This window comes from Staurois parvus, unplaced genomic scaffold (assembly GCF_062004578.1).
Source record: "Staurois parvus isolate SC_StPar_1 unplaced genomic scaffold, SC_StPar_1.0 ptg000454l, whole genome shotgun sequence".
NCBI lineage: Eukaryota > Metazoa > Chordata > Amphibia > Anura > Ranidae > Staurois > Staurois parvus.
In genome coordinates this window covers 514,384-526,866 of record NW_028318250.1, presented here as the reverse complement: position 1 = coordinate 526,866, position 12,483 = coordinate 514,384, and the positions used below count along the sequence as shown (strand labels likewise).

The window sequence follows — 12,483 nt, the reverse complement described above, 5'->3', positions numbered from 1 at the left end:
CTGATTTGTGCCTGCTGTACCATATACTTGTATGAAAAAGTATCTGCTCTCTTTGTAATCCTTCTCTTGTGTGAAACCCTCTGCTTTTCTATTAGGCATGAGAGTAAAGCGTGGCAAGTTCTCTAGCTGTGTTGGGAGCTCAGCAGTGTGCTCTCCTCCAATGATCAGGCTTCTGCTCACCCCCAACCACCCACCCCCCCAACGCACAGCCATTCATTGGGAAGTTCAGTGTTCTGCTGTTTCTCATCCCCCACATCTCTGTTCTCAGCTGCATATGGAGCTTAGAGGGTATGTGATCACCTATAAAAAGGAAAAAAGGTATTTAAAATGTTTTTTATATCTACCTACAAATGTTTTGCCTTTTATTTCTATTTTAAACTGAATGGGTTGTTTTAAAAGGTGAGGGTTTACAAGTGGGTAGATGACACCTCACCTATCATTCTTGAGCAGTTAGAGAGACATCTCGCCACAACATTTTGAAAATAAAAAAAATGAAGAGCTTTTACAGCACCTATAAGTTATGCAAGCTAGATAATTACAGTTACACTCAAAAAAGTTCACATGTTGTTTATTAGCTATTGTTCCACACAGTTTATTCTACCTTACTAACTATATGTAAGTATATATACAGTATATATACAGTGAGGAACAGAAGTATTTGAACACCCTGCAATTTTGCAAGTTCTCCCACTTAGAAATCATGGAGGGGTCTGAAATTCACATTGTAGGTGCATTCCCACTCTGAGAGACAGAATTATAAAAAAAAATTCAGGAAATCACATTGTCTCTCAGAGTGGGAATGCACCTACAATGTGAATTTCAGACGCTCAACGATTTCAAAGTGGGAGAACTTGCAAAATCGCAGGGTGTTCAAATACATCTGTTCCTCACTGTATATATATAAATAATATATATTTATTTAAAAAAATTTTTTATATATATACTGTATATCTATATGTAACACATCAAAGAAATGGTCAGTTTGGTCAGATTTAGTTGGATTGTCTACCAAATCCAAAGACATACTGGTAGGTTAACCAGCTTTTTTCTACATTGATCATATTATGTGAGTGTCTTTGTGTACGTATGTGACATAGGGACCTTAGACTGTAAGCTCCTTGAGTTCAGTTACTGATGTGAATGTACAGTATGTAAAGCATTAAGTAAACTGAATGCAAACATGATTCCATATCATGAAAAATGAAGACTTGTTTGGTGCAACTAATTTCTAGAAGTGATCCTTTTAGAGAATCAATTATTATATCAAACAATCATATCCTTACATGTAGGCCATCATATACTTGTAACCTGGTGCAAAAACACTATTTTTGCTGATATAAAATAGTTTGACTGGCACTGTACACAAATATACAGTGGTTTCTGACCTTCCCCAGTGAGGGTAACACTGAACTGGTTTGATGCTTTTCCATCTACTAGGTTTGCAGTATATGTTCCTTTATCTTCTTCACCAAAGTCTTCCTTAAGTATTTCAATAAGTCCATTTTCCTTGTCAAATTTTATTTTTCGTTTCTGTAACAAAACAAAAGAGAAAAAAAAGCAAAAAAGCAAAATATACAGGGCTTATTCAATATAACACTATGTTCTGTGGCTGTGTCCAAAGTACAGTAAAACGTGTTTGCACAGCCTTCTAATTCACACCACATAGCATATGTAGATCAGAGACGTCTCCTTTTTTTCATTAAGCTTTGCAGATGAATAAAGAGATGGCATCATCACACTGGTGATTCATTGTCTACTGGGCACTATGCAGGCAGAGAGGTGAAACAAGACATTTTAAAGTTGAACCAGGAAAAACAGGATTTCGTCCCCATGCACACTGGACCTTTTTAACACAGCTGTTAGGGGCGTCTGGCTTTTTTTTTTTTCTATGCACACATAGGAGTTTAGAAGAGTTTAGAGGCAGGGGTGTTTAGAGGCAGAAAAAAAACCCCACTGCCAGCGTGCTCAGGAGCAGCAGCATTTTGGCAAAAAAATGCTTTACACACCTAAATGAGTTTAAATGTGCCTAAATGCGCTTTACTCTAGGTGCATTTAGCGCTTGAGTGTTAATTGATTTTAATAGCCAGAATTAATTGTTATTCTGGCCAATAAAATGAATTAATGCACAAATGCCTGATGCACCTAAACACATTACATGCGCTTACAAGCGTCAAGTGTCTTTTCGACCAAAATTCTACTGCCTGGAGGAAAGGCATCTATGGGAAATGGCCAAATGCCTGGTCTCCATAAAGTCTTTATCTGAATGGTTATTCAGTGTAACAGAGGGGTTATAATTCACAGGATTGACTAAACAGAACTAAAACGCAAATGGCAGGCTAAACACTTTCACATCTGTGCTTTTTTCTGTGCAGGGAAACATTTTGTTTTTCAGTTTGGCTTTTTAATATCCTAAGATCTTTTTCGTCTTTACACTTGCATACGATGAAAGCACTAAAGTTGTGAAAAATATAGTATTCTCATAACGGTACGCAGTCTGATATTACATATAATGATTGTATTATATGAATTTTTTTTTTTAATTATTCACATGCCTTTATTTACATTTTTCTGCACATTTCCATGCAGATTATGCAAAAGTATTGCTGCAATTTCTATAGCATCCCAGCAGTATTAGAGATTGTCCCAGCCAGTCATTGTCATTTTGTTGGACAATTTGTTTGCTGCTAAATGTGGAAAAAAATAAATCAAAGCGTTTGTAAAAGTAGAATATTGCACTATTGATTAATGCACAATCCAGATTTTTAGTGATAAGCATGCCTGAGGGAAGAACCCAATAAGTCTCACAAGCTTGCATCTTTAATAACCTAAGAAAACAATAAAGAGTATCACTTAAGCTAGGTTTACACTTTACCACTGGGGTACATTGCACTAATGTAGGTGCTGTATTGTGCATTTTTGCCATACACTATATTAGGCAGCCCATTCAAAATGAATGGGCTGACAACACCCCTCAATGTCCCAGAAAAGTGCGCCTTCTTTGTCAGTGCATTGCAACACTTTAGGGCACAATGCTACAATGCATGCGTGTCGGCAAGGTGTGTTGGCGTGCCATTCAGAATGCATGGCACAATATAGCACCAATGCAAGTTACTAGCACCAATGCCAACTGTTGAACATTGTGTGTGACGGGAGTTACTTTGGGTGGGGGGCCCATGGAACCCAACTCACTTTGGAGAGGTGGGGAGACCCCTGTCTCAGCTCCCCATATCCCTCTTATGTGTAAGTCACCCTGTGCCTGTTAGGGGTACAGGGTGATCTATCCTAATATTGTGTAGACATGTCTAGGAGATAGGTAGGGTGGTGGTTGTGGATTGTTTGGTGTTGTGTGGCTGCATCCCATTGTTCTATTGTTTGTCTTGCTTGGGAGCAAACTATTATGGGATGTATGTGTTTATGTGTATTAGCTTAGTGGGGGGGGGGTGTCTCCAGCAGCCCTCCCTCCTGATGGGACTGTGTGCTGGTGTGAAGTTTGAATACCTGTGTGTATCTTGTTACTAAATGTAGATTGCCCGGCCATGTGACATTATGCAGGGAGGGGGGATTTGCCCCTTTAGTGTATATATCTTGTATCTGTGTTAAAATAAACTAGTCTACTTTCTGGATTACTTCAAGATTGTTGTCGTCTAGTCTTGTATGGTCAGCTGTGGTGCCTGTTGTCAGTGTTCGGACGGGGAAACGGTATTCTAATGGAAATACCCAAGTGCAGTCTGGGGTCGGTTCTGTTACATTGTGTTACCGTGCATGTTTCCACAATGCAATAGTGCCAAGCCTTATAGCAGACCTATATGACATATAAAATGCAAGGTCCATTTTTTTAATGTTTTAAGAAAAACTGTTGAAGGAAAAATTGTTAGATAATACTTACCTTTCTTCTGGATTCTGTCCTTGGCATCTAGGCAACAGTTACGTCATTTTATCTCCTGCCAGATCTAGGGAATGTAGAGTACTTCAAATCCCACTGATAGAACACTCCCAACACTGATTTGGAGAGCTCACCAATCCCCTGTAGCTCGTTGGCAGGAATAAACAGGAGTATATTATCTTTTTTTTCCCATACAATTGGTTTTTTTAAATGCTTATTCTGCCCTTAAGGAAAAAGCAGACCTAGGTATACACATCAAACTCTATAAAGGAATATGAACTTAAAAATTAATTAGTATACTAAGGCTACATTCACACCAGTGATTACTGTAACAGCAGGAATTTCTGAGCGGCTCTCAGGTGCGGTTTACTATAATGATGGGTCACCGATGGCCACAGTTATTCATTGCTCTCTGCACAGCCAGCAATTACCTGTGGTGGTATCTGGGGCCGCCAGCGACCTGTCTGTATAGAGAATGGGGGCTGGCGCACACACTCAGCCGCTGGGAGTTGCAGCAGGAAACGATTCCTGCCACTACAATTTGCATTGGCCCAAGTCGCTGGTGTGAATGTATCCTAAATGCTAGAATTACAAACATTATTTGTAAACAGTTGTAAGAATGCAATATTTTTATGAGAGAAAAGTGACCACTAAAGTGACAAAATAAACAGTTTTGCATTCTTGCCTAGAATGATCAAAAACATTATTATATTACTATGTTTGAGGCAAATATAATACCGGTGTATTTTGGATGACTTTGTCGTTAAGAATCATCTCCAAAACTGCATCAGAGGACAGTTTTTCTACTTGTAACCAGAGGTGCACATCCCCATTCTCCAGTACTTCCACATTCCAGCCTGAGATTTTCTGTATCACTAAATAAATAGGAGTTAGAATGTATTAACTTCTCTCAAGATTGGTGTGTTTACAACATTCAAATTAACAATATCTACAGTACATTCTTGGTGTATTTGCATTGAGCATCTTATAGGTGGTTCAACAGGCCAATTATTTGTTTATTAAAACCATGCTTTAGTGCTTTCACTGAAAAGGTAAACTTTCAAGATGAAGTATGGGCAAAAACTATTTTTGTACTTTTGCACAGAAAATGAAGTGTGCCCCATTTCTGGCTGCTGCGGAGGTTGATATAACTTTTACTTTTATCCTGTCAGCACCAAATATCCAGGGCTGAACCTTGCAGTTCTGGCTGTAGTACAGAGGTTACAGGAGGCCACACTCTCTGCACCTTCTCCATTTAAAAACTTCTTTTTACTAAATGCAATACGACCTGTGATTGGTGGAGGGGAGATTGTGACTAATATCTGTACCTCCCCACATTTAACCACTTCCAGAAACGGATTTAATCACCTACCAAGTATGCAGATTCTTTATCTTTTAATCTTTGCCCATGTTCCAGTTTAAACTAGTGCCATTATCATTGCTCTAGTTTTCCTGTTTTAGAGTGTCTCTTTTAACTTGCAGCATCCTATGAAGCCATCATTCCATGCAGGGACTAGAGTTGTGTCTCCCTGCGCTGTGTGCATTAATAGAAACGCACAGCTCTGTAGGATCTAGGATGGCAAGGCACTCCCCTGCTATTAACTCTGTCCTGTAAAGATTGAAAGCTCTGCGAAGCAGCAATAAAACAGCAGGAACCAGAAGCACTGAAAATCGCAAACTGCAAGCATTGGAATTTTAACAATAATTTTAACAAATAATTTACTGGGGAATGTTTATTTTATTGTGCCCATTGTGTTAAGCTAAAACATGCTGAGGATTTAAAGTGATTCTAAACTTTTAATTATTTTTAAATAATAAACATATCATACTTACAAAACCATTGCACAGAGCAGCCCAGATACTCCTCTTCTGTGGTCTCCGCTGGCACTCCTGGCTCCTCTTCTTTCTTCTTTGGTCAGTGCCCCCATAGGAAGCTACTTCCTATGAGTGCATGCGTGCGGATTCGCTTCTGAGCCCCACTGCCTGAGCCCATTGCCACAGACAGTGGGGCTCAGCCCCGTCCTGTGCTCCCATCTAACAGAATTTGATTGACAGCAGCAGGAGCCAATCGTTCCCTCTGCTATCAATCTACCCAGAGAGGAGAGAGAGAGTGGAGAGAATTGCTGCTCTCGGGCACAGTGATCCTGGACAGAGAAGATTTTTTATCTTAATGCAAAGAATGCATTAAGGTAAAAAACCTTCAGCCTTTAGAACAGTGGTTCTCAACTTGTGGGTCGCGACCCCTTTGGGGGTCGAACGACCCTTTCACAGGGGTCCCCTAAGACCATCAGAAAAACACATATTTCCGATGTGTAAAGAGCAGCTACTGTGTAGAAAGCAGCTGCTGTGTTGAAAGCAGCTACTCTGTTAAAAGCAGCTACTGTGTTGAAAGCAGCAGTATTGGAGGTAAAACGACACTCATGAATTATAATTACTGGGTAAATAATTTTATGGTTGGGGGTCACCACAACATGAGGAACTGTATTAAAGGGTCACGGCATTAGGAAGGTTGAGAACCACTGCTTTAGAACCACTTTAATACTACTTTAATGAATCTCCTTTTGCTCATGGAAGGAGTGTTTTTTATGACAAAGAAATGCTGTTTTGTACAGTAATTACAGCAGCACACATACTGTATAGCATCTTTGACTGGTTTACAGGTTCAAACAACATGTATTCTTTTTCAAATTTCATTCTGATGTTTTTCCTTGTTGATCTTGTAATGAACTTCAAAGACTGACAAAGCCTAATCTCCAAATACCACACCAAAAGCCACTTACATGGATGTCGCACATCATGGCTTATGCGCATCAGTTCCTCTAGTTCTAAGAAGGAAACAAATAATATTGTTATAAAGATTTGTAGTACTTATAATAACAGTATATTTACAACACTGTTTGTGCTTTTTTGTCTCAGTGGAGGTGCCGATACTACCCTGTCCTGCCCTCTATGCAGCACCAAACACTGCTCCACTTCCCAAATACCGCTCCACTTCCCAAACACTGCTCCACTTCCCAAATACCGCCCCCTCCACTCCCTTTTTTTTTTTTTTAGAGAACAAGGGAACAAATTGTTATGTGGGCATTGATATAGCACTATATTGTAAAGCACTGTACAGTATACGCATTGCTTTATAATAAAATATATGGATTTGACAGAATGCAAATGATCAATATTATAGGGAAAAAAGATTTTATAAAATGTTCATTTCACAATACAGCAGTCTATAATGTAATACACAGTTTTGCAACTTCAAAAGTACATCAGAGCTCACATTCTATTATATTAGATTATGCAATGCTCTGAGGTGCCCACTATTTACTGAAAACATGATCAGAATTTAATATCACAGTGTCAAAATATAATAGTGCCTCAATACGGCACAACTCCTCAACACAATACTGTGCTCACATTGTAACAGAAGCCCCAATATAAAATATTGCCACTTAATAATCCACTGGTCATAATCCCTGGTCAAGTGAAGACCAGACACATACAATATATATTTAGGCCGTGTGGAATAGAGAATGTACAAGAATAAAGTGCCGTAATATAGGGAACATAAAGAACAGCTTACAAAATGAGGAGGTGTAGAATAGTGAGGGTACAGCAATTCTAACAGAATAAGGAGGTGTGGAATAATGAATGTAAAAGTGTACAGATGGGGATGTGTACAAGAGGAACATGTACTTTTTAAAAAGTTCAGGACCTATTTGTTTCATGCATTCATGTGCCCCAATACTACTTGTACCTCTGACCTCGGAACCCACCTCATCATCCTTAGCTTCGAGCCCACCCTCTTTTGCCATAGCTGTGTCGCAACCCTTATAGCCATTTGTTGGTGCTTGCTCACCAGCATAGTACCAACCAACAGCAGGAGTTTTTTTTACCACCCTTACAACACCAGCTTCATCTGCCATGGCTATTTGATTGCCCTTAACCCCAGCACAACCCCCAGCTGACCACTCTTACCTAAAACACTACCTCCAGCTTGTCACTCTTATCCAAGGCACAACTCTCTCAGCTGTCCACCCTTGGATGTAACAGAATCCTCTATTGCAATTGTTCTGTGACCGCTCTCCGCCACAGCACCTGATTACCCTCTGCTCATTCTTAACCACAACTGTACCCTCATCTGCCATTGTGCCTCTGGCCATTTTTTCCAATATATGTCATACCCAAACCTCTAGCCATGACTGGTAAGATCCTCAACAACCTAACCTACATGCTGTACCTACAATGGCACAGACACCGACACCTATGATGACTTTGATATATTTCTTTGCTACCTCCCAGATTCAAACTAATGATCTTGCATTTGCAGAGCTGTCTTCTGAAATACATACATTCTGAAATAACATCATATATGTATTGCTAGCTTGTGTTTTTACTATGACAGGGCCCTCTGCACCAGCACCTTCCTAGGCTCAATGGCCATCCTCACTCCAACACCACAAATACTTGACCATGACCATCAGCATAAAGAAATTAGAGCAAAAATCCTCAGTTATGGGTGATTATTAAATTATATACAAGGCCACGTCCCACCTACATTCCTTACCTTCCACACCCCCTCCAGCCTGCCACCCTTCCCACAACACCAGCCACTTCTGCAGTAGCTTTGTGATCACTCTTAACCACAGCACCACCCTTACATACAAACCCCAGACCTAGATGGTCATCCTTATGCACAGCACCGCTTGTACTCAAACCTTCTCTGGCCATCCTTACTTACTCTCTTTAGCCATTGCTTTCTGGCCACTGTTACATGATCCCCCTCTGTCTGGCTTTACATACAGGAGTACCCCCTTCTAACCACACCACTTGTATCTGACCCACCTCTGGCCACCCTTACCTTCAGGATTACCTTCTTTTGCCATGTCTCTCTGACCATCCTTTCCCACAATACCTGACTACTCTCTGGCCTACCTTACCCACAATACGATTCTTGTCTGGACATTCTTACTAACAACAGTACCCTTATCTGTCATGCATCTATGGCCACTTGTACCCACACCACCAATATATATCATACCCAAACCATCAGCCACATCTTGTAAGGTCCTTAGCAACCTAACCTACACACTAGAACTACTATGGCACAGAAACTGATGCCCATGGTGGCTTTGAAAGGCTGCAAGAAAAAGACCAGGTTGTGAGAAAATAGATGCTAATGGCAGTGCCTACATAAATGCCTACAGGCTATGTAAGATCACTAACTAATGTAAGAATGAGGGTGTATGTGCAAAGAGTAGGACTGATTGAGAGGTGTTCAAGGTGTTAAAGGGGTTTTCAGTTGTAAAAGGAAAAGCTAGCAATGGGTGTGGGTGGTGATGAATTAATGCTGAGCCACGATGACTTTGGGTGCTGATAGCAGGACTGTGCTCCCAGAGCCTTGGGTGTTGAGGGTAGTAAGGATTCCCACAGAGCCTTGTAAATGAGGGGGGTGCTGAGGATAGTAAGACTGGCTCTTGTGTAACAAGGGGCACTTCAATGTGAATGGGGACTCTGATGTGAAGAGGGATTCTCCCCCCCCCCCATGTGGCACCAAGGAGAGAGTTAAAAATTCATCCAGTGCAGAAGTCAGTGTCCTGTACTAGTGTGTCTCATGAATTTGCTTAAAGGCTCCCAAAGTTCACCTTTTCCAGAAAACAGTTTATGCAGTCAAGGGGCCCCAGTAGATATTACAAATCGGTGCAGCTTTGTAAATTGATCATTAACTTTATCGTTTTGCCTGTAGGCCATTTAGGTCCCCTCAGAAACCTGTATAAAAAACTCTTAGCAACCTGCACATCCAGCCTTGCCAGGATGCGAAAACCAATTGTTTTCACTCCTGCAATGCCGGGAGTGAGCATCCAATGGTTTTCATGTCCTAGGAAAAAGTCAGGACATGGCGTTTGCTAACTAGGAGGTTTTTTGGCCAGGATTCTGAAGGGACCCAAATGTCACACGGTGTGGCAAACTGTCAGTGACTCACACACAGCCAGTGCCAGCGGGGTGAGCTGGAGAAAAACAGGGAAAGTTAGCTGAAGAGGATAAAACAAAGGTCTGCTCACAGTCTGTGTCCCTGACCATACCACCAGATCAGACAGGCTTGATCCGGTCCTGGTACTGGCATGTTCAACAGAAAAAAGCACTGACTGTAGATATACTTTAAAGTGGCAGTAAAGTATTTTATTTAAGTTGTACCTACAGATAAGCCTATAATAAGGCTTACCTGTAGTTTTTGTGAATATCTACTAAACTTGCACTGCATATTCTCCCTGAAGGAACAACATAGCCTTGCCGGACCTTCAGAGCCTGTGCTGCAGCTGAGGACTTCCTCGCATGTGTCGTCATCGTGGCTCCGGCCATTCATACCGAGAGGTCCTGCGCATGAGATGTCATCACAGGCCATCCATATGGCTGGAGCCTTCTAATCCAGGAGAAGGACCGGGTAAAGATAGCAGTGCCGGGGAGCCATGACAGCTCTGTGCTGGAGGGCTCCATGTGAAGGTAAGTCTGCCATGATGTACTAGTATGTGGTGCATACTAGTACATTATGACCTAAACCTGCAGGAGCACATTGTTTGTTAGTTTTTTTTCTGGTGGTTTACTACTGCTTTAATACTTAAATATTAATCCGTGTGGCCGCACCACCTGCAAAGAGCAATGCGGACACTCGGACGGGTACCATTAGTTCTAATGGCATGCTGCCCGCACTGGAAAACACAACTGTACTGGGAACCGAGGTTCCAGTGCAGGCTGTGTTTTCCAAAGAAGTGCAGGGACTTCTTCCCTGCGTGTCACGGGCACAGTAGTCCATTCAAATGAATGGGCTCTTGTGCCCGTGCAAAACGCGCCCCGCACGGCCGCATATATGTGAATCGGGGGTCAGTCACAGGCTCTCTGCTCTGCCCCTCCAGCCCTCACTGGAGGGCAGGGGCTGTGGAGGGGGCAGAAGTGGCTGGCTCAGGCTATCAGCAGCTCTCTGGGAGGCTGAGACAGCTGCTGGTCTAGGCATCTAGGTTGATCCCAACTTTAAAGGCAGGATCTCTCCTGAATGAACTGCACTCCTGTGATCCCCAAGGAGAAGTATTGCCAAAATAGCTTTGGTTATACTTCTCCTTTAAGATTTGATTCCAAAAAATGGACTGTTCCTCCAAAAGGCAAACAGTTGTAAGCTTTGCTTCAGCTAAAGTGCTTTTCTATTGTGATATAGTTGTTTTTTACAGAATGCATTCAATATTTTCATACCTTCCTTTGTTATTGTGTGACTAGCAGATACTCCATCTGTATTTGACACTTCCACAGCATAGGTGCCTATATCTTCCTCAGAAGGGTTTGTTAGAATGAGTTTGGACCTATAACAATAAACAGCAAAAGGATATATGTTCTTACTGGTGTTTGACTGTTCTTATAAAACAAGAAAAAAATAGCAGTATTTGGTTGCATCATTAAAGTGTAACTATAGTCCTAATGTAAAACCATATTCTCTTTTCTACATTATAAATCAATTCTTTCAAGCCTTCTCTTATTATTCTGAACAATCTTGAAGTTTGTGAACTTACTTTGTGAGGCTCCCCACACATTTACTTCCTTGAATTCTGTGACAAGTATTCACTATGCCCTGTAAGTAGGTATTGCTGTGTCACACATTTCACAGAGCCTGCCTGCTGAACTAAAGCGGTGCTGAGAGAAGTTTCAGGAGGCAGAATCAACACATAAACTGAAAGTAAACAGCAGAGGAGGAAATACAAAGTATGCAGGGACTTCAGGAAGTTGTGGGAAGAGATGACCAGCAGGCGAGCTGACGTCACAACATGAAAGGAGATTTTTCAAATACGATTATATGGGATTGTCACATATACAGTTAGGTCCATATACAGTATATTTGGACACAGGCACAATTTTAATTTTTTTTCAGGTGTTTTCATGTATTGACCAAAATATATTCAAGCTATAGTTACTGTATATAATGGATATGGGCTGAAATTGCACACTGTCAGGTTTAATTTGAGGGTATGTACATCCAAATTGGAGGAAGGGTTTAGGAATTACAGCTCTTAAGAGTAGCCATTCCCCCTTTTTCAAGGGACCAAAAGTAATTGGACAATTGAATCAAAAGCTGTTTCATGGCCAGGTGTGGGTTGCCATTGTAACTCTTCAAAAATGAAACAAATCCATCAGAGAGATAGCAGCAAAATTAGGAATGGCCAAAACAGTTTGGTACATTCTGAGGAAAGAAGAATGCACTGGTGAGCTCTGCAACATAAAAAGGCCTGGATGTCCATGGAAGACAACAGTGGTGGATGATCGCAGGATCCTCTCTATGGTAAAGAAAAACCCATTCACAACATCCAGACAAGTGAAGGACACTCTCCAGGAGGCTTCCAATTGCCCAACGGATCAAATTCAAACTGCTAACACTGACGTACAAATCTGTCCATAATTCTGCCCCAAACTACATCATGACCTAATATCCAAATACCACCCAAAACGCACTCTCCGCTCATCACAAGACCTCCTTCTCTCTAGTTCCCTGATCTCCTCCTCCCATGCCCACCTCCAGGACTTCTCCAGGGCATCGCGCATCCTCTGGAACTCCCTACCCCAATCCA

General features: G+C 41.4%; 1 protein-coding gene across 1 annotated transcript in view; it reads right to left on the bottom strand.

The window, feature by feature from the left end:
* MYOM3 (myomesin 3) overlaps window positions 1-12,483 on the bottom strand; it is a 188,152-nt gene that overhangs the window by 42,771 nt on the left and 132,898 nt on the right. Inside the window, exons 23-26 of the mRNA XM_089688775.1 lie at window positions 11,120-11,226; window positions 6,664-6,708; window positions 4,622-4,758; window positions 1,386-1,530 (exon numbers count right to left, since the gene is read on the bottom strand). Of these exons, the coding sequence (XP_089544901.1) occupies window positions 1,386-1,530; window positions 4,622-4,758; window positions 6,664-6,708; window positions 11,120-11,226 (434 nt within the window). The remainder of the gene's footprint in view (window positions 1-1,385; window positions 1,531-4,621; window positions 4,759-6,663; window positions 6,709-11,119; window positions 11,227-12,483) is intronic.